Below are 25,866 nucleotides of genomic sequence, written 5' to 3'. Positions count from 1 at the left end.
AGCTAGATTACTTACTAAAAGTTCTAAGACTCCATTCCTGTTCTATCCCCGGCAAAAGCAGCATACAGACAGACACAGACATTTTGTTTCTCTCCCTCCTCCCAGCTTTTGAAAGTCTCCTCATTGGTCATTTTGGTCAGGTGCCAGCGAGGTTACCTTTAGCTTCTTTACCCTTTACAGGAGATAGGATTTTTCCTCTGGCCAGGAGGGATTTTAAAGGGGTTTACCTTTCCCTTTATATTTATGGCAAGGTTAGACAAACACCTGTCAGGGATGACCTGGATAATACGTAGTCCAGCCATGAGTACACGGGACTGGACTAGATGACCTCTCGAGGTCCCTTCCAGTCCTATGATTCTATGGAACAGACATGAGCAAGCACTCGAAGGAAAAAATGGTCACTAATCTTTCGTAGCTGTTGTTCTTTGACACGTATTTCTCATGTCCGTTCCGTAACCCACCCTCCCGCCCCTCTGTCAGAGTTACTGGCAGGAAGGTACTGAGAGGGTGTGGGGCCGGCGACATCCCTTATACTGGCGCGTATGTACGCGGCTCCAGAGAGTGGTATCCACAGGACTGGCTCTCGCACTAAGGGAAAAATCTCTGGCAACTGTACACACGGCGTGCACAGACCTAGAATGGAATGGCCATGAACAGCATTTCTTGAAGAACAACAGTTACAAAAGGTTAGTAATTTGTTTTCTCCATAACCTTGTCACATACTTCTCCACCAATAGTAAATCTGCACTCACTGGAAGAAAATGTGGGACTAATGTAGTATGCTTTTAATTCATGTTGTAGTACATCATTGTAATACCTTATTACTGGCACTGCACCCGTAAGCCACTGATGTTATACTATAGCTGTACACCTTTGGAGAGGATCAACGCTGGCCTTCATTTTTATTTTGAAAACAGTGAACAATTCCATGAACGATGATAGTTTGGGCACCAATTACATGGCCTGGCCAGACTTATTTATTTGTTGTATGTCTCCTGTAGCCTGGTTTTAAATTGGTAGATGTAGCATTCCAAACTGCAAGATCTAGGGCCAAATTCAGATCGGTGGCAAGTCCTGTTTATTTCAGTGGGATTACCCTTGTTTATGCTGTAGTTGACTTTGTCTCGCGACTCTAAAAGGCCAGTTTCCCTGGAAACTCCTGATTACTGGCACCTGGCATTCCCACTCAATCAATTTTGCAAACATTGGATTGTGTCTGGGTTGTGTGTTTTTTGTTTTGTTCGTTTTTTTTGGAGGTTGGGGCCATGTTTTCTGGGTGGGGTTTGTGGTTGCTATAGTTATTGTGGTATAGTGTGTTCAAGAAGCTGCCATGGCTGCCAGTGTTATTTCTCTCTGATCAAAGCAGAAAGTTTTTTCCCACTGAAAATTCAAAGGCAGCAACCCTCAAGACTTGGAGCCACTTTTCTTTAAGCCCAGACCCTTGTGTCACCTGCAGATGGTTTCTTGAGGTTGACCTGGGATTCCTTTCATGGAAAAATGAGAGAGAGAATAGGTAATATGGGCAAAAAGCAACAATAGCAGAGTGAGGGAGGGAAGTGAATGAGAGTGGATTGTGAATGGTGGGGAGGAAAGTGGGAGTGGAGCAAGAGGAGAACAATGTGAGTCAAAGGAAAATGAGAGCAGGAAACCTGAAGAGAAAAAGAGGAGGCCAAGGAACGACAGAACAGGGAGAGCAAGATATTGGGTAGCACTTGGAGCAAAGCTGATAAGTACACACTTTAAAAGGGAGTTGTCCGCAGCAATGGGGTAGAAAATACAGTAAAGGGACTGGGACAAAAGCATGAATAGTGTTTCCCCTCCCCCAACTCTGTCCATTACAGGAAAAGACACTGGTTTCTCATTCAAAAAGTGGGGAGGCTGGCAGGAATGGGGAGCAAGGAATGTGGGCACTGTTCTCTCTACCCATTGAAACCTTTTGGCACATACCTGCCCCACTGCACAACAAGAACCCCTGTTTTTCATGTTAAAGCCTGGTTATCCTGTTAAAGAAAGTTGGCCAAGGTTTCTGTTTTCAGCACATTAACCAGCTTCTAGAAAAACAAGAGCCACCATTGGAAATGTTTGCTACTGTCACTTACATCCAATATAGAGGGCCCATATTAGGTAGGGGTGAGAGGAGGTAAGAAAAGTAGAGCTACCTTTCAAGTTTTTCACTATATGTAACAAAAATAGAGGTACAGTGTAGTGTGGCACCAACAAACCCAGAGGACTTTTCAGCAGACGCTCCTAGGACAAGCTTTGCCTACCTTATTTTGCATCAAATATTATAGGATAGTTATTCTCTGTTGTAATCAGTCTCAGAGACAATCCGTATTTATTTAATATAGAATTTTACTCTCTCTAACTCTGGCAGTGCCTTGCATATCTTATAAAAAACAGAATGAAAGTAGAGTTTGCACTGTGCAACATTTAAAGCCAGTGCTGTGATTTGAAGAGACTTAGTGGGAACTAATAAATAAAGCAAATAAAAGGTCTCATTAAATAAAACTAACCAAGCAAAAGTCCTGTATCCACACCCTGAAATTACCCAATGGGTTCACTTGGACCACGAAAGGGAACAAATTCAGTAGGCAAGATCCCGCCCCTTTCACCACTCCTTGAACGCAGACTTCCAGGCCTGGATCATTGTGACTCAGTGGAGAGAGATAACAAAAAGAGGGGGTAGCTGTCTGCCTCTCAAATAGCTCAGTTCCACACCTTTTAGGGGTTTAAAAATTAATTCACAGACATAATTCATGCTTAAACAAGATTAAGGTTGTAAATATGTTACTTCTGGAAACAGATTTTCTTTTAAAAAACAAATTTTAGAAAGACTAGAAATTCAAACTTAAGGTTACACTAAAATTAAATATGGAAATGGCTGCAACTCATGGCTGGTATTATCCCATTCCATCCAACCCGTGCACACTTCAGGCAGAGTCTAAAAACCCTCTATATCTTTTCATGTTGCTCAGACCTTGAGAGAGCAGCAAAGTCAGCAGTTTAGCCGTCCTTGACTATTTAGTCCTGTTTTCCTCATGTGATTAGATTTTTTTCTATTAGCTTCACAATATTTTGGAGATGTATTACCTTTGCATTTTTTTATATAATCTTTAAAGAAAAGACAAAAGAACAAAGAGGGATAATAGAGAAATTTGTAACAGTACCTTCTCCAGCTTACACAAAAGATGACAAGGAGAGGATGCCTTCTTTCTCGTTCATCACCACCATTAGCCATGACTGCACTGAAGGCAGTTTCAAATAAGAAATGTGTTTTTCCCCAGTCATATAATGCTATGGGGCCATCAGAAACTTCCTTCAAGTTTATTTCTTTACCAGTTCAGTCATTAGGATTTGGAAACATTGTTGACCAGTTCAGTTCAAAATTACCAAATTAATTTACATAGTTCTACAAATTAGTTCTACATTCCTTCGTCTGCTAGGGCAGCTTTGTTTCCTGGTGGATCTGGCTACTGGAGGATTCCCTTTCCATAGGGGAATCCTTGGCTGGTATAATGTCACCATGACAGTCCTATCACCTCCTCTTCTAGACTCTGCTGTAGGGGGCACAGCCAGGGCCAAGAGGGGTGTTGCTTGGGTTTCCCAGCAATCCTTTTGGCTTGGCATAGTGTTCTTGGGGTATCCAGGACTGGGAGTCACCTTGTTCACCTGACTCCAGCGAGAGGGAGTCTTACCCAGGGTGGCTGGGTGTCAGCTCCCTGACACCACCAGCCCTTCAGCCACTCAAGCACTCTCCTCTGGGCTATGCCAGCCCTGTCGGTCAACAAGAGGTACACCCCATTCTGAATAGCTTTGAAGTGTTCCTCTGTGATAACCAGCCTCTGACGTTGGTTACTCACAGAAATCCCAGATCCTCTGTTCCCAAATATGCCATGTCACACCCCAGTTCTACCTTAAATCCCTGCTCCTGTATACCACACAGCACTTGTAACAAAACAAAAGACTGTTTATTTAAAGAAGTTTTGAGATTATACTAGAAACGAGAGTGTGGTGGAAACAAATGATTACAATATAAAAAGCAAAATTGGGTCTACACTTATTAATAGTTATATTTCCTAGCTAATAAAGTAGGGTCCCCATCCCCCCCCCCCCACAAAATTCGGCCTGTTGCAGAGGTAGCTGGAATCACAGGACTCAGGATCCATTTTTTTTTTCATGAGAACACCCTTCAGTGAATGGAGAGCTTGTGCCTTTCCCCACCCTCTGTTCTACTGAAACAGGCCTTTGTCTTTGTTCCTATAAAGGGTGATTCTCAGTCTGTTGAAATGTTCGGGTTTTTTTTTTTTTTTTTTTACCTCGAAGTGGTTTAGATTGTTTGCAGTTGTCTCTGATGTTTTGCAGTTGAAAACCTTGGGATGGAGCAAAGCTAGACAACTGTGCTTTGTATTATATCATTGGCTAACCATGGTAGGGTAACAATTCCTCCTGCTTGAATGAGCCATCATTGATGCTTATTATCCCCTGGTGACTTACTTTTATTTCAAGTCCATAAAGCAGAGGTGGGCAAACTACACCTGCGGGCCACATCCGGCGCTGTTCCACCCGGCCCTTGAGCTCCTGGCCAGGGAGTCTAGCCCCCGGTCCCACCCCTGCTGTCCCCCCTTCCCCACGGCCTCACCTCACTGTGCCACCAGCGCTCCTGTCAGGCAGTACAGCGATGGGGCTGCTAGCTCCTGCTGCTCTGAGTGGCATGGTAAGGGGGCAGGGAGTTGGATAAGGGGTAGGGGCTCCAGAGGAGCAGGCAGGGGACATGGAGCAGGGTGCAGAGGTTCTGGGGTGGGGCAATCAGGGAGCAGGGGGCAGTGGTTCTGCCGGCGGGCAGTCAGGGGATGGGGAACGGGGGGGGGGGGGCGGTTCTAAAACCACCTTCCCTCCAGTCTTGGTTCAGTCTTTGAATACATTGAAAGAAAATATACATGCTAAAAGCACAAACATCATTAGTAGGGGTCTTATAAAGGATATGTCACACAGATATGTATGAGATATGAATAAGATTTATTATACTTGTGTGGAAATGTGAATTTATTAGGTTAAGGTTAATAAGGATAAATATCTGTATAATTGGAATGATTTATATTTTTTCAGTTAATGTTAAAAATTACTTTTTAAAATGGCAGTTTTCCAACATCTTTCCAAAGTAAACCACCACCACGTTAGGCTCTTGGATTTCCAGAGTACAGGTGAGTTGCATCATATGTGCATTTAACTTACGCAAATTCAACTATACATGCTCGGCAAAAAAAAGAAAAACAACAAGATACCTGTAAATAGTGCGGGCGATTCCACCCACCATTCCACTCAATGAGCGTGTGCCCTGGAGTGAGTGAGAGATGGGAGACGTGAATCTGCTGTTCCCTCAGTTGGTCTCATTCCCGCTTGCCTCTCATAGTGTGAGCATCTCACCATGCTGAGTGTGATTCTACTGTTTAAAGATACATATTTTTCATACAACATGGCCCCTAAATGCAAGCCAACTACTTCATCTGGTGCTCAACCAAAGAAACAGCGATCTGTTCCAATGCTGGAGGAAAAACTGGCTGTGTTGGACTTACTGAGAGATGGTATGTTGGTCTCCAACGTGGGGCGTAAATATAGCCGCAACGAATCTAGCATCCATGCCATCAAGATTTGAGAGAGAGAAATTCATCAAGCCGTGGCATCAAGTGCTCCAGTAACTGCTAAGGTGATGAGCCAGGTGCGTGATAAGAGTTTAGTGAAGATTGAAAAGGCATTAAACTTATGGCTGGAAGACATGAACCGTAAACGTGTGCCTATGGATGGCAACATGTTGCGAGAAAAGGCTCTTAGTCTCTACCTGCTGTTCAAACCTCCCGCTGAAGAGGGACAGCCTTCTGATGAGAAGGAATTCAAAGCCAGCCAAGGTTGGCTTAACAGTTTTAGGAACCACTTCAACCTCCAAAACGTGCAGACTATTGGTGAAGCTGCATCTGCCAATGAAGAGGCAGGAAAAGCCTACCCCGAACAATTAAAGAAAATCATAGAAGAAAAGGACTATCTTCTGGAACAAGTTTTTAATGCTGACGAGACTGGGCTCTTCTGGAATAAAATGCCCAACTGCACTTACATTTTGAAATCAGAAAGACAAGCCCCTGGCTTCAAAGTAGCTAAAGACAATGTGACTGTTGTTTTGTGGCAATGTGGCTGGGCATTTAATAAAGCCGGGCTTGCTCAACAGGGCTGCTAATCCCCGTGCCCTAAAAGGCAAGAACAAAAATCTCCTGCCTGTGTTCTGGCAATCAAATAAAAAGGCTTGGGTGACGGCAGCATTATTTCTGGATTGGTTCCACAAGTGTTTCATTCCGGAGGTCAAGAGGTACCTCGAAGAGAAAGGACTTGACTTTAAAGTGTTGCTGATCATAGACAATGCTCCTGTCGACCCTGCGGCACACTGGTTTGCGCATAACGACATTGAAGTAGTCTTTATCCCCCACAATACCACCTCATCCTCCAATGTCTCGACCAAGGCGTGATTAGCTGTTTCAAGGCCACGTACACAAGGCTTACGTCTTCACGGATACGTAGTGCTATGGATGCTGATCCCAATCTTAATGTGATGGTGTGTTGGAAGTCCTTCAACATTGCCGATTGCATCACTTATATTAAACAGGCAATGGATGCAGTCAAGCCTGAAACAGTCAATGCATGTTGGCGAAACCTATGGAAAGAATGTGTGAATGATTTTAAGGGTTTCCCGACCATTGACAAAGAAGTGAAACGCATTGTTCAGATGGCCAGGCAAGTGGGTGGTGATGGTTTCGTTGACATCCTTGAGGAAGAAATTGAAGAATTAATTGAGAGCCATAGAGAAACATTAACTAACGAAGAGTTAGAGGAACTGATAAAATCATCTATAGAAGACGAAGATGACGACGACGAACAGGAAGAGCCAGCAAGTTGGAATCTTCATAAATTTGCTGAAGTGTTCCAAGCAGTGAAACACTTGAATGGTTTAATTTCTGAATACGATCCCTCTACGGAACGAAGCCTCAAAATCATACGTAGTATTACGGACGATTTGAGACCGTATCAAGAAATGTTTGAGCAGCTCAAGAGACAACAGCGACAGTTGCTGATCACCATGTTTTTTTAAGGAAAAACAACCAGCAGCAGATGAGCCTACGCAATCAACTTCTCGAGCTGAACCAGAGCCAATCACTTTGTCTACAACTTGCTCTCCGTCACCCAAGCTTTCTATCACCTCCATCTCCTGGATTGACCTCAAACCCTGACGACCCCCTGTAATTACCCCATCATTAAAAATACAGTACAGTAAAATTATATTTTGCATATGTACTCTTTATTATATACTGTACATTACTGTATACATTTATACATATTACTGTACAGGTTTGTATACACAAAACCATGTACAGTATACTGTACTCTATGGGCGATTGAAGGGATTTTCAAGGGTAATTTCGACTATACGCGATTTTCACCTTACGCGCTAACTTTAGAACCTAACCCTCACGTAAGATGCGACTCCACTGTACACAAACTTAATTCAGGAATCTCTTTCTGTATTTTTAATTTCTAAATCTCTGGTTAATTTTGATCCCTAACTAAGGGCAGGTCTACACATAAGGCGCTGCAGGGGCGCAGCTACAGCACTTTAGTGGCGACTCTACCTATGCTGATGGGAGAGCTTCTTCCATTGGCACACTTAATCCACCTCCATGAGAGGCGGTAGCTATATTGACAGGAGAAGCCCCCCCATCAACATAGCGCTGTCTATACCAGGAGTTAGGTCAGTGTAACTTAGTTGTTCTGGAGGGTAGATTTGTCAGACCCCTGAGCGACACAGTTATGCTGCTGCAAGTTCGTAGTGTGGACTTGGCCTGAAATGTAAACAATAATTTTCAGAATCATCTGGCTAAAACGTACTGACTTGAATGCTGCCTTATTGTAACCTTTGGATCTTATTCATATTACCAGAGAATGTTGTCAATGTTTTGGAAATGAAAAACAAGAAATCTGTTATAATGACAAACAAGTTTATACATATTTAGACCTAACTGGCTGAAGGGAAAAATTGTTTGTGCTGTTAAAAGAATTTTCTGTGCTAAGATTTGCTGTCTGTTTTTTATCAGCAGCCTTTGGGGTTTGATCCTGCTCCCAGTGACATAAGTGGGAGCTGTCCCATTTCCTTCAATAGAAGCCTGATTGGGTGCATACTCTCATTTAGTATTTGTTATGATTATGGCTATGTAGTTTAATTTTTGAATAGTCAAAAGGAAGAAGAAGGTGGAGTGAACCTGCAGATGAAAAATTTAGATGATTCACATGAGCCTCAGTTGTTTGATTTAAATGAAATTTGAATAATTTAAACAATTTATTTTTTTAAATTGAAACTGTTCTCAAAAATAGTATATCTGCATTTACTTTTATGGGGCTTAATTCCATATATGTCTTGCCGTTAAATAACCAATTTAATTCAAATTTGACTAATATAAAAAGCAAGTTTGACTTAGTTTTCTATTGATCATTTGAATTGACACTGTATGACCCTGGAAGTAGTAACATTTAATTTTGTAGGCTTTTCTCTAAATAATCTGACAAATATAGAAAGCAGTTTTGACTTAGTTCTTTATAGGTTTCTTTGTATTAAAACTCTGATCAAGAGAGTAGTAAGTTTGCATTTACTTACCATCTTATTAAGAGAGTTTTAATTTTAATCTTGGAGGGCTTTTTTTTTTTTAAATTATACATGGTTATTAAGGTTAAGTGCGATTTGATTTATAAAAAGGAAATTTTGAGTTCTTTCGTATGGGTTATATTTTTATAAGACAAAATGAAATTCTTGAGCATTGTAAACCTCTTGGTCTAATAGATACTTTATTACTCAAGGTGTTCCAAGTACTTGGTGATGTTAGTGTGTGTGTGTATTTTAGTCCATTACTGCATTGAATATTTATGGAATGTACTTGTCACTTTTTAAGTTACTGTTTTATTGATATAAAAATGTCACCCATGAAAGTAGAATTTTGCCCCTTTTTGCACCAACCTTTTGCACCATGGATGTAAACTGGAAAGAGTTATAAAAACTTTAAGAAGTCTAATATGTGGCTGCAAACATGAATCCAGTTATTCCTCTTTATTTGTATAGTTTGCCTACATCGAAGTACGGTTACTCTCAGATATAAGATACCTGTTTTTTGTCCAGTCCTAGGAGGTTCATAGCGCTACAGTACAACACAGTATGGCAACAAATTTAAATTAAATATCCTACATACTTCTGTGGAAATGTTTATAATGATTATCCTGAAGGTGATCATTTTTAGTGAAGAGATGAAAAAAGTCTCACTGCATTTTCCAGTCACTGCTTATTGTTTGCTGTATCAGTGCTAAGGTGGGAATATTTTGGCTTAAGGATGCAACACTGATTTAAATACTACAGTGCTGTACATCTCTCTGGTGATAAGAGTAAAATAGTCCAGAAAAATCACTTCTCAGTTTAATGAGTTACTGATCCAATAAAGATGTGCAAAATTTGGAGAGAAGTCTATCCACTAGTTTTGGCTAGTTCTGAGAGTGGTGATTGTCATGCTGTCTGGAGTGGCTCATGAGTGTGAGTGCCAACCTCAGGGTAGACTATCAAGAAGCAGAGTACAAACTCCAAACTGATGGTATGTTCTATAATTAGATTTCACCAACCCAGTAACAAGTGTGAACTCCTAAAGCACTATAACAGTCTTACCATGGAGTCACAGACAGTCCCCTTGGGCATTCCAATTATTTTACCACCCAGGCAAGCTGGACTAAATGGTAGTTGGTTGCTATATTATAACAAAGATATCAAAATACTCATATTGCTCCCAGTCTCACTTACCCAGGTCAATTTGTATCTTAAATCTCACACCAAAGACCATGCTATAATAAACTAACTGAAGATTTATTAACTCGGAAAAGGCAATGAGAGAGTTATTACAAGGTTAGAGCAGACAAGCATATGTACACAAATGAGTTAAAGTCCATGGTTTTAAAAGGTGACAGAGTTGTAGTAATCTGTCAGCTCTGAATATCTTTTAGGGCTAACCCAGGTTGACCCTGGGGATCTCTGCTTCTGTTTCGTAGCTCCGGCCCCTCAGAGTCCAAATGGCAAAAGAGATGAAAAAATTTGTCAGTTATTTTTATTCCCTTCTTCCAGAATTCAAGCTGGTGAGCCCTTTTAGCTTCTTCATGGGTATGAAGGGGCAATTAACAGTCTTCGTATTGTGATGTCCTACAATGACCCATTTAGTTTTGATAGGCCTTCTTGATGGTTAGGAGACAATCCCTCCTGACTGAGCTCACAGTTTCAGAGTAAACTGTTTTTTACAGTCATAAAGCAAAAACTCAAATATTCTTATATTATGTGATAAAGATAGTATAAGTGAGATTAGTGCATGCAGCAACTTACAAACATTTCATAATGCCTAAACACATTGTTTCACTTGTGTTAGTATGGTTAAGATTGGTATCAGACTTAGACTGGTGTACAGCAGTGAATTTGGCTGGGGCTTAAAGACTTGGCAAGAGCTGGCACTTGGTCTGCCAGCCTCACAGTGACTGATCCAAAAACAAAGTTACTTTTGTAACATTTGAGGTTTTAAGTGTAACCTTGTCTTTTAACTTCCAGGCTAGTATTTGCACACTCTCTCTCTCTCTTGTTGTTGTTGTTGTTCCAATTGCAGTCAATATCCTTTTAAGTTTTGCAGTATTACTTAGACCAGTGGTTCTCCACCTATCTACCATTGTGGGCTGGATCCAATACTACCTGTATGTCCCTGAGGATGTCAAATGGGCCGCGGCTGTGTGCTGATTGGGCCACAAGCTGAGAACCACTGACTTAGACTGTTTCCTTGTTTGAGTGGGATCATCACCCCTCCTGACCCTATAATCTGTTTCTGATTCATAGATGTGGAGACCTTTCTGAAATCTGTCTCTTTGTACATTATTGAAAAGATATAGGTGCTTCAGAGAGAATCTTGATCTTGGTTGATGATCATAGTAAGTGCAGTGGATACAGAAGAAAAGCTCTAGAGGAGCATCCTGTAGAATTTGGTCCACTGTAGTACATTTATACAGTAGGCACTCATCACCAATATATACTTAGGAGGAATTGGATTGTGGATTCAGAGGAACATTGAGTCTGCCTTATGCCTTTGGTAACTGCTGTTTTCACTGCTTTGAGATGAGTTACATTGTGACTTACATTGTGTATTTCTCTGCATCCCAGATGAATAATTGTTTCCTTTTAAACAATGAACTGGGTCGGTTTATCATGAAGCCAGATTCCTCTAGTACTTATCCTGTCTGTAGGGTATCTACTTGAACCATTTATGTGGATGGGTCCTGGACTAGGAGGTCCTCTATAGGAGCAGATATGAATCCCTTTCTGCCTATGCACTAAAATACTTGTTTGTTATGGTTTATATTCCCTTTTATTAGGCAATTTACCCAAAGACTCAGTCACTACTTTTGTCTATAAGCTTCTTCAAAAAGTTTGAAGCATATTGTGCTCCTGCCAGGAGCTGGTTGGATGTGTGTTCCAGGAACAAAACCACATAGGTTTATATTACTGTCAATAGACCTAGCTGAGGAATATAAAGCATCCAGGATAAACAATGTAGCTAGTGATTTGTTTTAGCTTATTTCTAGCTCAAGAGTTTTTGATCTTCTTCGGGAGGAAGTTGGATGATGAGTCTTCTAATGCCAGGCTAGCTCAAGGAAAGCAGATGAATTCTCAGGGGGACATTAGCATTGATGTAGTAGTTGCATTAAGATGAATCCACTCACCTGTCTGTAGACCACGAGAGTCACTGTATAGACTATAAAAAGGAGGACTTGTGGCACCTTAGAGACTAACAAATTTATTTGAGTATAAGCTTTCATGAGCTACAGCTCACTTCATCGGATGCATTCAGTGGAAAATACAGTGGGGAGATTTATATACAGAGAACACAAAACAATGGGTGTTACCATACACACTGTAACGAGAGTCATTACTTAAGGCGAGCTATTACCAGCAGGAGAGCGCGGGGGGGGGGGGGGGGGCATTTCCAGTAGTTGACAAGAACGTCTGAGGAACAGCGGGGGGTGGGGGGAATAAACATGGGGAAATGAATTTGAGCTCTCTGTCCATTGTGCGACAGACGTTGAATTTTGCTGGAGTCTCCTGAGGCTTGAAGAGCTGGCATTTCTCAGGCTTTGCTTTATTGTGAGATCTGTGATGTACGAAGGCCTTGGTTCTGATGGTTCTACTGAGGCAGAGGAGAACGGACTTTTGTTTTAGTGACCATTGGTTTGGAGTGGGGGCCCTGCAATCTATGGTATCCTTGGTCAGAGTCTGAAAGAGCCCTTGCCAAAGTTAAGACAATCAGAATGAAAGTAAAAGCCCACCCCCAAAGAAACCTACCATAGTGGATACCAAACCTAAACAAAAACACCTTTTCTCACAAACAGCATTAATTGTGACTCTCCCCTCCCAAAAGCCTGGGTTTTTTTGTTTGTTTTGGTTTTAATCTCTAAAGGCCAACAGTTTAAGGAATTAGTAGGTCCCGCAGCTGAAGGCCTTCCTCATGGTAAGCGTCCTGTCAGCAGGGGTCCCTCCCTTTTGAATGGTTAGCATTCCAGCTCAAGCCCCTCCACTTGAAGCACTTTGGTACGAGGAAAAGGGTAGTCTCTGAAGTAGGCAGGTTCCAAGCCACTGAATACTTTTTACAGGTAAAAATCAATACCGACTGGAAACCAAGTGGTAGCAAGTGCAGGTCACAGAACTCTGGTGTTAGATACTTAAGGTATAATAAACAGGCTACTGCTTTCTGTATGACTTTTGGTTTCCAGGCTGACTTAGGTGCAGCCCCATCAGGAGTTTATGGAATAATCTAATGTTGAGGTGACAAAGGCATGGATCCCAGTAGCAATGTCTTCATCCAAGAAAATCAGTCAGTCTCCTGGCTAGACAAGGATGGGAAAAATGTTCATGGAGGCTGCTGCCATGTGATCATTTTAAGAGCTGTTGGGGATCTAACACAACTCCTAGAATGTGAACAAGTAGTAGAAACAGCACCTCAGCAAGAAGGGCAGGTATAATTCCTTGGTGTATCTAATTGCTTTCCCACATAACTTCAGTCTTATCCCAATAGGCCTTCAGACAGCTAGCTATCATGCATGGCCCAGGTGTTCAACAGTACTGGCTGGGCTGATGTGGAGAGAGCTGGATGTCAACACTGAGCAGGAGGGAGGCAATATGAAATCCTGTGAAACTCCACACAGCAGCAGTCCTAGGAATGAAAAGTAATTGCCTAACACAACCCTGTGGAATTACTCAATAAGGAAAGAATGGAACTGTCCAAGAGCAAGCACTGCCCTGACAGGTACTGCTAAGCAATGTTCTCCTGCTTTGGTGCACACACACAAGCCTGGAATTCCTGGCTGGAACCACCCGAAGAACTACTTCAGTTTCCAGCAAACAAGTAAATCCACTTAGAGGGCGATAGAGTAAAATGGAAGATCATCATCAAAGTAACACCTGGACTAATTTTAGAGAAGCTTTAGATGTCTGCTTTACAAAACTCATGATGTCCATCTGTAACACACAAAGAAAATGTACATCCTTGGATAAAAAAAAAAGGAGAATGCTTCTAATTGAAGCAGCATTACAAAACCCTGTTACCAACATATCTTCTTTAGTAGTGCTGCCATGACAGTACTCTCTGCAGTCTGCAGTGAATTTAAGCGCTTAGCTTGTGAATCTCCAAAGCTGGATGGACCTGAGGCTGCTGTTGTATCCAGACGTGGGTGGAGTGAGCTGTAGTGTGATGTTCTACTGATGGGCATTCCCACCATGGAAAGCCCTGGGACATTTCTCAAAGATGCTATTTTCATGTATTTTGCTTAGAGGCTAAGCCAGGGATGAATGTTTTCAGTGCCAGATTTATTTATTTTTAAAACCCTAATCTGCTCTTTAAAAGAAGCTGTCCTGCTGTGGAATGAGATGGGTTTTTTTGCAGGGAGATAAGGGCTAGGCTGAAGCCCATAACCAACATTAAGGTTTTTACTTCTAACCAACTTTCAAATCTATGAGCGTATGTTGCCTTATTTCCTAGGCTTGGGTAAGTCTGGTTTTGGAAGCCAGAGAATCTCTGAGGTTGGGTTACTGCTCTTAAAGAGAGTATATGCAAGTTACTTTAGAGCTGATAAGCTTTTTGTGGTGCTTGTTCCTTGAAAGCTACTCAGAAAGGATGTTGTCAGTCAGGAGTTAATTTTCTCATCTGTGATAACTGCTGCAGTGTAACCACTGCCACTAAGGAGCTAACATTCACAACTGCTTGCTTTAAACAAAGGGATTTATGTGTATCCACAGATTAATCTAAGCAGCAAATGCTGTGCAGAATAACAATTTTCTTTATAACTTCCCACAGAAAAGCAGCACTGGCTGGGCAAATTGTTAGAAATGTATTCTTTAACTAAACAATAATAAACATAACATGTTCTTGAATCGACTAGGGTGTATGCACATATATATAAATTTTTTCTTTCAATATTCAGGAAAAGTGAATGTCTCCATTTATGACAATAGGCCTGCTTCCTTGGTTAGGTCTTACTGGTGAGAAGGACTTCAGTCTTTTTCTCAGCTATAGAGCCATTTAGTTTCTGCCCTTACAGAACTAAAGACAAATGAAGGGAAAAAATGAATTTGCCTACTCAGGCCTTGTCTACATAGAATCATAGATTTTAAGGTCAGAAGGGACCATTATGATAGTCTAGTCTGACCTGCACAATGCAGGCACAGAATCTCACCCACCAACCCCTGTAACAAACCCCGAAAGTATGTCTGAGCTGCTGAAGTCCTCAGGTCGTGGTTTAAAGACTTTAAAGGTACAGGGAATCCTCCAGTAAGTGACCCGTGCCCCACACTGCAGAGGAAGGGAAAGAAACTCCATGGCCTCTGCCAATGTGCCCTGGCGCTTTAGTCCACATGAGAGGGCTGTAAATTTCAGTGCACATGAGCATGTTGTGTGCTAACTAGCCAGTGTGGACTCTGATGGTGCTCACTAAAAGTTCCTTAGTGTGTGTGATGTAGCTCTGTTTGAAACAGCACTATGTTAACCTGCATCATGTAGAGAAGCTCTCAGATTGTCTATACAATTAAGATTGAGTGGAGAGGCCAAAAATATGTTTAGCAGAAAGGGGAACGAAGTTAACAGTTGACAGCAAAGGTAACCTTGAAGAAAAATTCTACTGTTTTTCAGAATAGCACTTTCAGTGATAGAGGAAGTGTATGGATGGGGGAATAGAGTCCAGTTTTGAGGCTGCTACCTTAAGCTGCAGGACACTGCGCTATCTTGCCTCCTTCTTCCCCTTCCAGACTGAGGTGGCAGGAGGCTGCATTCACATGGTTACTGGGACAGACCAAAGTCCAGAATCCTGTCTTCCAACAGTGGCCAATGACAGGTGCGATGGCTGTGTCAGCCTTGGCTCCCTGCCCACCCATGGGATCTGTCTAAGTGAGGGGGAATAGGCCAAGCTAGATTGGGGGAACTCAGTTAAGCCAGTTGTGGGGATGTAACCTGTTGGCAGTCCAAAAGTTTCTCCTCTGGGGTTTAGGAATAGGGAGTAATCTTAGCAGTAGGGGTGAGAACTGGATTGGGAGGGGAGTAAGGAAAAAACTGTAATAGGGTCATTAGTGGGCTGGATTGCCCACTAGTTAATGCCCACCCACTTGCAGGGGCAGTGGTAGGGGAGCCTGGGCTCTGACCCAGGGCTCTAGTGGGGTCAAGAGTTGCTAGGGCTTCCTTCTTGATAACTAAGTAGACTACCTCCGATGGAAACAACTTCCTGCTAAGAGAGAGAACAGGGTGTTCTCCTCCTACAGGTTCCTGAGATAACACTGCTCTGTGTCTGACATCAAACAGTCTGTTTGGAGATTAAAGAGCTTTGAGAAGTCTGGGTGGAATAGTACTGGTTCCCAGGTCAACCGGTCTTGTAGTGTCCTGATCACCTTGTCACAGCTTTTGGGCTACTGGACCCTTTTGCGTGCAGTGTCTTTTACCATGTCTATCAAAGAGGCAACAACGATGGCGGTTTGGTATGAACCGTTGATAGCACGCTGCTGTTCCCCGAAACTGCTGTACTTGCCTCTTGGTGGAACGGATGGGCAACCTGCTAAGGCCTGAACTTGGTCCACCAAAAGTCATAGCCACCCCTTCCTCCCCGCCACAGCATACCCCAGGGTAGGTGACTTCTGGGGTGGCGAGTTAACACTTGGTTGGGGTAGTTGTCAACAGTAGCGTAGCCGGGTGGGGAGCGTCTTTTAAGTTTTAGGCGCCTTTTTTTATTTTTACTCACCCGGCAGCGCTCCGGCTCGGCGGGGCCCTTCACTCGCTCCCAGTCCTCGGCAGCATTTCGGCAGCAGGGGCCTTCAGTGCCCCTGAGGATCTGGAGCGCCACCCGGTGAGTAAAAGCAGGTGGCACCTTTTTTTGCACCTCTCTGAGAGCCTGTAATACTGCCATCATGTGCTTCATGTGTTCAGCTCAGCTTTCGCTGTAGATTATGTCAATGTAGTATGCCCCGTGTGGCCGTACTATCCATCAGTTGCTGGAAAGTGGCAGTGGCCCCATAACATTTAAACTGGTACAGCCTTCATGGTGTGGAGAACGTGCTTTTTTTTCCCCTTTAGATTCAGGTGTCCAGGGGATTTGCCAGTTTCCCTTGGTCAAGGTTCAGTATTTACTTAGTGGGTCAACCCTAAACATGGGGTATGCACTGAATTTTGAAATGGTGTTTATCTTTCAGAAGTTGATACAGAACTGTCACCCCATCCAGCTGGGATTCCTCCACTCTATGTGACTCTTTGATAACTCCCTAGTTCTATCATGGCCTGGAGTTCCTGGTGAACAGTCTCCCACATATTCCTTGGGAATGGCCATGGGCTCTCATGTGTCTTCCTCCCTTGTTTGGCATCTATGTGGTGGAATATCAGGTGGGTTCACCCGGGTACCGCTGAAAACACCTTGGCGAATCACCAACTGGCAAATTTGTCACTCTGATTCAGGCTGCAGACCCTTTCCTACAGGTACTGAGACAGCCTTAGGGTGCTGTGGCCTGAGATTCCAAGCTCTGGCCTGGGGAAGAAACTGGGTGACAAGGAGGCCCTCTTATCCTTTCCAGACCTTCAACAAGTTGATGTGATACACCTGGGTAGACTGCCTTTACCCAGGTTGCTGGATCTCAATCAACCTCACCAACCCATTTCACCACTCTGAATTGGCCTTGGCATCAAGCCAAGAATTTGGATTCTGAGGTTGGCAGCTGGAGTAACATTCGGTCTCCGGGCTGGAACTTGTGTAGTTGGGCCGTTTTGTTATAGGCTTCTTGCTGTGTGTATTGTGCCTTCTGTATGTTTTCTCTTGTGAACTCCCCCAGGGTCTTCAACTTGTCCTACAGCTGTATAACACATCACGGTGTTGTTCGTCCTGGTGCATTGCTCTTCCCGTTTCCTGGAGGAAGTCCATAATTCCCCTTGTCTGCCTCCCATATAGTAATTGAAATGGGGAGAACCTTGTGGATGGTGAACAGGAGAGTGGGGATCAGGCGGTCCCCGTGTCAGGGTTTGGTGGTCACAAACTTTTTCAGCATGTTCTTCAATGTTTTGTTAAACTACTTGACCAGCCCATCAGATTGTGGAAGGCACACTGACATCTTTAAGGACTTGACCTTCATTAGGTCACACAGCTCCATCAGTTGTGAGGTGAAATTTGTCCTTGGTCTGTCAATATTTCTTTCAGGTTCCCCATCCCGGCAAATACTTTTGGAGTTCAGTAGCAATGACAGCCACTGTTGCTGACTGGATGGGAATGGCCTGGGGGGATCTGGCGGCATAGTCCAAGACTACAAGTATGCATTTGTGCCCTGCTGCGGACTTCTCTAACAGGCTCATCATGTTTATACCTATTCGCTTGAAGGGCACTCTCACAATGGGTAGTGTTAGCTGGGGGACCGTCTTTTGGCCCTTCCACTGGCATTCTGGGCATAAGGCACAATAGTCTCCCATCTCCAGGTGGATGCCTGGCCAGTAGAATCTCAGGGTCACCCATCAAGCATCTTCTCTCTTCACAAGTGACCCCCATTGTATTGGCTGTATTGGACAACTGTAGTACCCTCCTTTGAAACTTCCTCAGTACTAGGAGTTGCATTCTGACCTTTCCCATTCTAGGATCCTTCATTGCCCAGTATGCCCTCTCACCTATTCAAAATGGGGCCACTGTTTCCACAGCTGGGGGTCCAGTAGTTTGCTGTCTGCACAGGCAAGCTGCTCATAAACCTCTTTCAGTGTGGGGTTGTTTCTTTGTTAGTCCACAAAGTCCCCCTCATTAAAAAGTAGGTCTTCAGCAAACTATGGCAGCGGCAAGCCCCTATGGCCCCAGTTGGATCAGGGGACATATCCTGCACCCATGGGGAGGGTCTTTCTTCATCTTCCTTTGATCCCCCTTCTTTCCAAGGCTCCCTCTTGGCCACTGCAGCTGTTTCCTGCCTTCTTGGGTCTTCCAGCTCCACTTTCTCCAATGAAGTGCCTGCCACTCTTTGACGAACTTCCATTCATGCCCAAGTATGACCCAACAGGGCAGGTCTTTTGCCACTGCAGCCTGTAATGTTTCCATGTGTTCTTGCATGGTCAGCCGTACGTCTCTCATTGGGTAGGGTCAGATGTCCCCATAGATATCCTGGAGGTCAATTTACATCCTCAGCTTTACTTCCTGTCCCCCCTAGCCTCTCCCAGACTAAGATCTGGCTACAGCCTGAGTCTATCAGCCCCTGTACAGACACTCCATTTGCTTGTATAGGGACCAACATCTTCCCAGGGCCCCTATTTCAAGCTCTATTATTGGCTGTCTAGGCCTGCCCATAATTACAATCCACCAACAAGCAGTCCTTTCTGAAATATTCTTGCTGACCACATGCAAAACAGCTCCGAAAAGGAGGAGTTAGTTATTCATTAGGTTCTCCCAAGGGAGGGAAATCCCCTTGGATAAGATTACTTGGCCCAGCCAGGCAGGGCTCTCCTGGTTATTAGGGGTGGATTTGCATGTTTTTCTCTTAGCTTTTGTGCGCATGCATGTCCCCCGCCCCCACTAAGGTTGTACATCCAAGTTCTCCCAGTTACCCGTTGGTGTTCGCTTATCAGTGCTCCTGGAGGACTCAGGGCACATAGGACTGACTTTCGGTGTTTCAGCCTCTGGCCCAAGAAACATCAGGTAATTCTCTGACAATACTGCTTCTGCCAATGTTTCTGGGCGATATCTCACAACCCATTTGCATCCCCCCACTGGAAGAATTCAGGCAAACTGTTCTCTGACCACCTTTTCTGTCACCTGAACCCTAGTACATCCCTCTGGCTGGAGCCATTGCTAGCAGTGTTCCGTCAGGCTCTGAGTGACTACCCGTGGCCGGGGGGGAAGAGACTTCTCAAAGCAGAACTGTTGATGGTAGGTTTCTAGTGAGATATTTAAGGTGTCCATGATGACTGCTTTGACATACAGCAAACAGCCATTACCTATGACTAATGACTCAGACGATCAGAAATGATTCTGAAGTTTAACACTTCAGGCAGTGAGGAAATTAAGGTTTTGCCTATTGAGAGAGATAGGGGATCCTTTATTTTTGCACCTCTGTAACCTAGGTAAGAAGGTGGGGGAAGGACAGATGTATATGGAAAGGATTGAAACGATAAACTGCCTAAAACTTTGTGCCCAGAACTATTCAAGGTGTTCAGAAAACAAACTGTTTTACCTGAATCAGTTTCAGAATGGCTTTACAAGCTGTACTATTTTTAGCTCTCCCGTGTTGGTACCTGACTTGACTTGCTAAAGTGGAGACCATCTATTTTCAGGTCTAACTCAAGTACTTGCAAGATGGCAACAACAGCACTTAGAAGCTGTTTTGCATGTGATGCATGAAAATACTTCCTTTTTATTCAGTTGCAGTTTCATGTCTAAAAATGATGCTGCACTAAAGGGACCTGATAAGATACTAGAGTTCCCTCAAATACAATAATTTCAAAGAGTATCCCTGCAGGATTATTGTAGTAGAAAATGGGAGTAAAGTTTACATTTCAGACTCTTTGCAGCATTAAATAGTTCTTGCCAGTATTCCAGAACAGATTTCAAAATTATGTTGTGACTCCTTTGAGAAAAATACAATGGACACCATTCCAAACTGCCCTTGAGGAGCATCTTATTGGTAAATGTAACAGGTCTGTTAATGGATGCCTTAGACTGAGCATCTGTAATTTCTTTTTCCTGTAGGTGTGTTGCCCTTGTGTTGAATAATGTTTTTCAAAAACTGGCGAGCTCATATTATAAACACACGTCAGACTCGTTAGTCCTAAAACTTGTCAGTTGGCTTGTGTTAGGTTAGGTGACTACAAACTGGAGATCTGTGGATATTTCTTTAATAAAAAAGAAACTTAACACAAATGATATAAATTATAATGCCAAAATCAATCTAAATTTACTTGCCTTCCAAAAACAGAGTTCAATTGGAGATCCTAATCTTCAGTAACTAAAAAAGCTGTCAGGTCAGAGAAGACACCGAGCTGCTGTGGCTTAGTCTTCCTGTTTTAACTCACCTTTATGTCTGAGGTGGAAGCGTTTACAGCACGTGTGAATTCATAACATTTGTATTAGCTATTGGATTATATTTGCCAAGCCAATGAAAAATAAGAGAAAGTATTGATTTTTGAGAGAGCACAGTTAATCAGCTAAAAAAATATGAAAACAAAACTGATTTTGTTGCACCATAGGCAGTTGGTATAAATATGCAGAAATTAAGCGACACAGACAATTTCACAGCAAAAAGCAATCAATTTCATCAGTAGGTTTTAGTCAACAATTGTATGTAAAAGTCTACCCAAATAATACATAGGAATATAAAACAACAAATATGCAAGTTCTTAACTAAGGGGTTGGAAGATTTTCAGATTTAAATGACAGCCACGTAAACAGTTAAAAGTTTAATTTTTTATTTTAAAAATTGTCTTAAAGGATTTGCTGTGAGCCTTCAAGTGATTCTGTCAAACCCTAAAGCTGTATTCAAACGCCGTGGGTCTCAACCAGGAATGCAAGAATCTGATTTTCTGAACCAGATAACAACTGTGGAGGAGCTGGAACCAAAAGCAAACAATTGCACAAAGGTACTAATTCCACTACCATTGCAGAGTACTTACAGCTCTCTTTGTAGATTACCTAATACTGCACTAATTAACCTTCTGTTTTTTAGGTTCTTGTATGGCACACTCGAACAGAAAAGGTAAATCTAGGTAATGAGCCAAAATACCACCTAGACACAGTTAAAATTGAGGTATGATCTGGAGATATAACTGTGTGGGACATACTGTATAGGAAATGGATGTGGCTGAAGATGCCTGACTTCAGTCAATTAAGAATTCAAGCAGCGTACAATCTACCACTCTGCAACATCCTGCACTAGTCATCTGATGGACTTCTGTGCAAACAAAAATTTGTCAGATAAGCAAATCTGATATCTTAAGAGACATAACATCTTTTGTCTTGTTTTGCATGCATTTCTCAGCTCGGTATCACTGAACTGAAATATAAGCATTTGTTTTAAGAGTTTCCACATAGTAATACCAATCAAGACTGAAACAACTGAAGTGCAACATTTTCAAAAACGAGGAGTCCTTGTGGCACCTTACACGGCTACCACGCTGAAACATTTTCAAAAACATTTATCCAACTTAATTGATGGAATTATTATAAACTGGTTTTAGATCGCAAAATACTAGTCACCAGAAATATTTGTTAAAAGCGTTTTTCTTGTATTAAACAACTTTCTTGAAGTCACTGTGACAAGGTAAATCATACAGTATGAAATAAAAACCACAAAATGGTTTATGGCTTTATCTTTTTAATATAGGGAAATAACATTTTATCAATACGAGGCACCATAAAATGTAAACACAATTACTGTCAAACCTGGATATATCTGCAAGGACAAAAAGTATCCGTATGTGATGAGTTACCCTGTATGCATATTGTGCAATAAGTTCTTTATATTAGCACTATGTATACACGTATGGAGCCAAATTGCATGTTTTGTCACAGGAAACTCAAATGGATCAAATATTCATGTTTTAAAAGAATAAACTAAAAATGTGTGGAACTACAGTAATATCCAGGTTTATCTTGCTTTCACTAACCATGTTCCCTGTTAAGCACACCATAGTAACATCACAGTGAAATGAATGATAAAACACAGTATGTTTGATACATTAAAAACATTATTCAGTGATACATTTACATTCTATTTATATGATTAAACATTTGGTTCATACAGTACCTTCTACAAGGATTACTGGGTAATTTGGGGGGCAAGGTTTATATATTTAGAGATATTACTAACATGATAGCTACGTCCCTTATAGGCAAACGTTTGATCTATAATTTTAAGAAAAAAATTGAGTATGCAATTGGTAAAGCAGCTTCTTGATATGGTTTATGAAATCATATGTACTGGAATATGAAAGAGCTGCCAATGATATATAAATGTATTTTCAATCTGCTTTCCACCACATCAAATTTAAATCAATACAGACCACAACATGGTCAGTTAGATAACTTCTTAATGTGAACAACTGGGAGAAAAGAAAAAGAATAAATGCATTTGAGCAAGGAATGTCAAGTGACTGTTCTGCATGAAACTTCTGTTGCAATTTTCATTTCCACAGTTGTGTGCTGAGAGTCTGACCCGAAGAGCTTCCTGTCCATCCTGCCACTGTATTGGGGGGCTGGCCAAAGCCCATCACATTGCTGGAACTATTGAGATTCATGCCAGCCATTTGCTGATTCATCTGTGAAATGCACACACAATTCTAGTTAGTACTGGTGTTAAAGCACACACACTTTTTATCAGCTTGAAACAGTAAAAGGGTTCCTAAACTAGGTAAATATAATGTTAGGGAACAAAATGGTCGATTAATTTAAACCAGCAAGCAGGAAACCTTGATTTAGCTACTTGATTTTAGTGATTTAAATCAATCGTATTTTGCATTTGTACTTTATTTTCCTAAAGAAAGGCTGATTCTTATTAGTTGATAACTATTACAACATGTTATTTGCAGCTAAGTATAGCGTTGTGCTAAATATGGTACTTTTTTTGGCTAAGCAGCAAGATATAGTGTATCTATACATATTTAAACAATTATATAGATTAACTCACCTTTAGAGTCTTAATTTTTACATTTTATGTTAGAAAATGGTGAATGATTTATTAATTAGATGATGAATAATATTTTATTTGTGATTATGTCAAGCTATATTTGGATGGAAATGCAAATATACAAAAACAGCATTTTAATTTTTTTATTAATCAAACGACCTTAAAAAGTACTGGCTACACAGGCACCGGCTTCCTCCAGGCCCCAGGGGTGCTCAACCCCCCCCAATGCCGCTGCCTCTTCCCACCCCCATCCCACCTCTTCCTGCCCAGTTCTGCCCCCTCCCCCGAGCACATCCCATCCCCGCTCCTCCTGCACACCTTGGAACAGCTGATCATGGTGGGCAGGAGGTGTTGGGAGAGGGGGAGCTGGCTGCCGATGGGTGCTCCAGCCATGGGTCACCCTCGGAGTCAGCACCTATGGCTGGCTATATAAGAAAAAAACAAGTTTATTTTGCATTTAAAATTAACTGAGGTGTACCTACTGTCCTGCTTGAGCACAGGGGACTGGGCTACATGGTTCCTTCTAGCCCTACATTTCTGACTACAATTTATGAAACACAGGAAGAACTATCTGCAATTACTCAATTGAACTGATTTTGGTCACCATGTCCTTTAAGTTTTTATAACTAGTAGATCTTGTCCTCACACACCTAATTTTTATTCATAGATTGGAAAAGGAAAACAAGCTTTCCTGCTTTTTCAACTCCCAACTGGTTTCTTAACTTTGAATAAACTAATCATTAAAATGAACTAGTTGAATAAACTGAAAACAAACATTCTCATTGCAGAAGAGGCCACTGCTGTCAAAAGCTGGTTTAGCACATCTACAAAGTCTGCTTCCAGGTGTTTGGCCAGTCAGGAGAAAGCAAGGCAAGAATCGTGTATTGCTTAATACTGTCTTTTATCACTAAATATTTGTAACTGGAGAGGAATGATAAAATAACTACCTTGCTCCTTACATCTATAACGAAAACATGAAGTGTACTTTAATGGGTTATATAGATTTATTTAATTACGTTAATTTGTAATGTTCTGGTCAGTTTTGCAATCTGAAAATATTAAGGTAAACAGCTATTTTTATATTGATTCTTGAAAATTACTGCGAATTAATTACCTTGGTAGAAGGTAAGCAGTATTCTTATCACCTGCCTAAAATGACTAATTTTTTGGATCATTATCCTAAAATTAAATGAAAGGTGGTAACTGGATGTCCTTTTTAATTAGTTAAACCTTTTTTGTGAATTAGTCTGTCAAATTTTTAAGAAATGAACTATGAATGATCAGGCTTTACAGAGAGTTTTCTGCAGACAGAGGCTAAAGATTTTTAAAAAAGTATTCTCCATCCAAATTTTAAAATCATGTTTGCAATGTGATACTGAATTTCTAATTGTATCTGTTTGTGGGGAGTGAAGGCTCTTGAGTATTTCAGATCTTTTATGAATCGAGTTGTCTATCTCTCATTTGCTGATCAAGGAAAGTGCAGTACAGGAACTCCTCGCTTAACATCGTCCCGGTTAACGTTGTTTCGTTCTTACGTTGCTGATCATTTAGGGAACATGCTTGTTTAAAGTTGTGCAATGCTCCCTTCTAATGTCATCTGGCAGCCACCTGCTTTGTCCACTGCTTGCAGGAAGAGCAGCCCATTGCAGCTAGCTGGTGGGGGCTTAGAACCAGGGTGGACCGGCAGCCCCCCATCAGCTCCCTGCTCCCCTAAGTTCCCTATGCAGCAGCTGCCAGCAGGCTATCAATTGCCAACAGTTCAGCTGTCCCTCCCCTCACTGCTGTGTGCTGCTCCTGGGAGCCTCCTGCTTGCTGTTTGGGGGTGGGGGGTAGAGGAAGGGGAAGGGCAGGGGGGCTAATGTCAGAGTGTCCCCCTCCTCCTTGCACTCTGCTTACCCCTTCTCCATATAGAGCAGGCTGGGGACATGGACAAAGAGAGACAGAGAGCTTGGGGCAGCAGCTGCTGTCAACTTCCTGATCCACTTAAAAATGACATCAGCTTACTTAAAGGGGCAGTGCGCATCTCCCTCTCCTTCACACACAGGGTGTGTATCTGTCTCTTGTTTGCCATGCTTGCTGTGTCACTTCCCTCCATTCCTGCTGCCTTGTAGTGTGAGGCTACATCAACAACGTGTTAACCCTTGAGGGCTCAGCCAAAAGCTAGTTCATCATTTATCAGTAAGGCATTTCCTGGGAAATATCCCACCCTCTTACACCCTCTCACTTCACCACCTCAACCAAGCTTCACAATCATCATCGCTGTGTACAGTATTAAATTGTTAAACTTCTACTGTGTGGGGAAATTGGATTCGCTTAACATCGTTTCACTTAAAGTTGCATTTTTCAGGAACGTAACTACATCCTTAAGTAAGGAGTTCCTTATCTCATATTCTTGAATGTGCTTTATGATCTAGAGATACAGAACGCTGACTTTCTCCTTTTCATGAACTATTAAAAAACAAACCTATCCAACAGACTGTTTTTAAACCAGAAAGGAAGGCATTATTTTATTTACATACAAAAGCCTGTGATTTTTCAACTATATTTTATATAAATTTATTAGCAAAATGTTTGTGCAGAATTTGCACATGCCACAAAAATTA

The 25,866-nt window shown here is 42.0% G+C and overlaps 2 protein-coding genes across 4 annotated transcripts in view; one reads left to right on the top strand and one right to left on the bottom strand.

Annotated features, from left to right (window-relative positions):
- Positions 1–21,935, top strand: part of B3GAT2 (beta-1,3-glucuronyltransferase 2) — a 55,542-nt gene extending 33,607 nt beyond the window's left edge. Inside the window, exons 3-4 of one of the 2 annotated variants that reach the window (XM_048845993.2) lie at positions 21,070–21,218; positions 21,305–21,935. In XM_048845993.2, the coding sequence (XP_048701950.1) occupies positions 21,070–21,218; positions 21,305–21,391 (236 nt within the window). In that variant the 3' untranslated portion in view covers positions 21,392–21,935. Of the gene's footprint in view, positions 1–13,169; positions 14,040–21,069; positions 21,219–21,304 lie in introns of those variants that run through there. The other variant, XM_048845994.2, reaches the window with a different exon arrangement.
- SMAP1 (small ArfGAP 1) overlaps positions 21,936–25,866 on the bottom strand; it is a 227,291-nt gene continuing 223,360 nt past the window's right edge. For both annotated transcript variants that reach the window (XM_048845987.2, XM_048845988.2), the window contains one exon: positions 21,936–22,895. In XM_048845987.2, coding sequence (XP_048701944.1) covers positions 22,761–22,895 — 135 coding nt within the window. In that variant the 3' untranslated portion in view covers positions 21,936–22,760. The remainder of the gene's footprint in view (positions 22,896–25,866) is intronic.

Source organism: Caretta caretta, chromosome 3, assembly GCF_965140235.1.
Source record: "Caretta caretta isolate rCarCar2 chromosome 3, rCarCar1.hap1, whole genome shotgun sequence".
Taxonomy (NCBI): Eukaryota; Metazoa; Chordata; order Testudines; family Cheloniidae; genus Caretta; species Caretta caretta.
The sequence above is the reverse complement of the archived record's forward strand: the minus strand, read 5'-3'. Positions and strand labels throughout refer to the sequence as shown.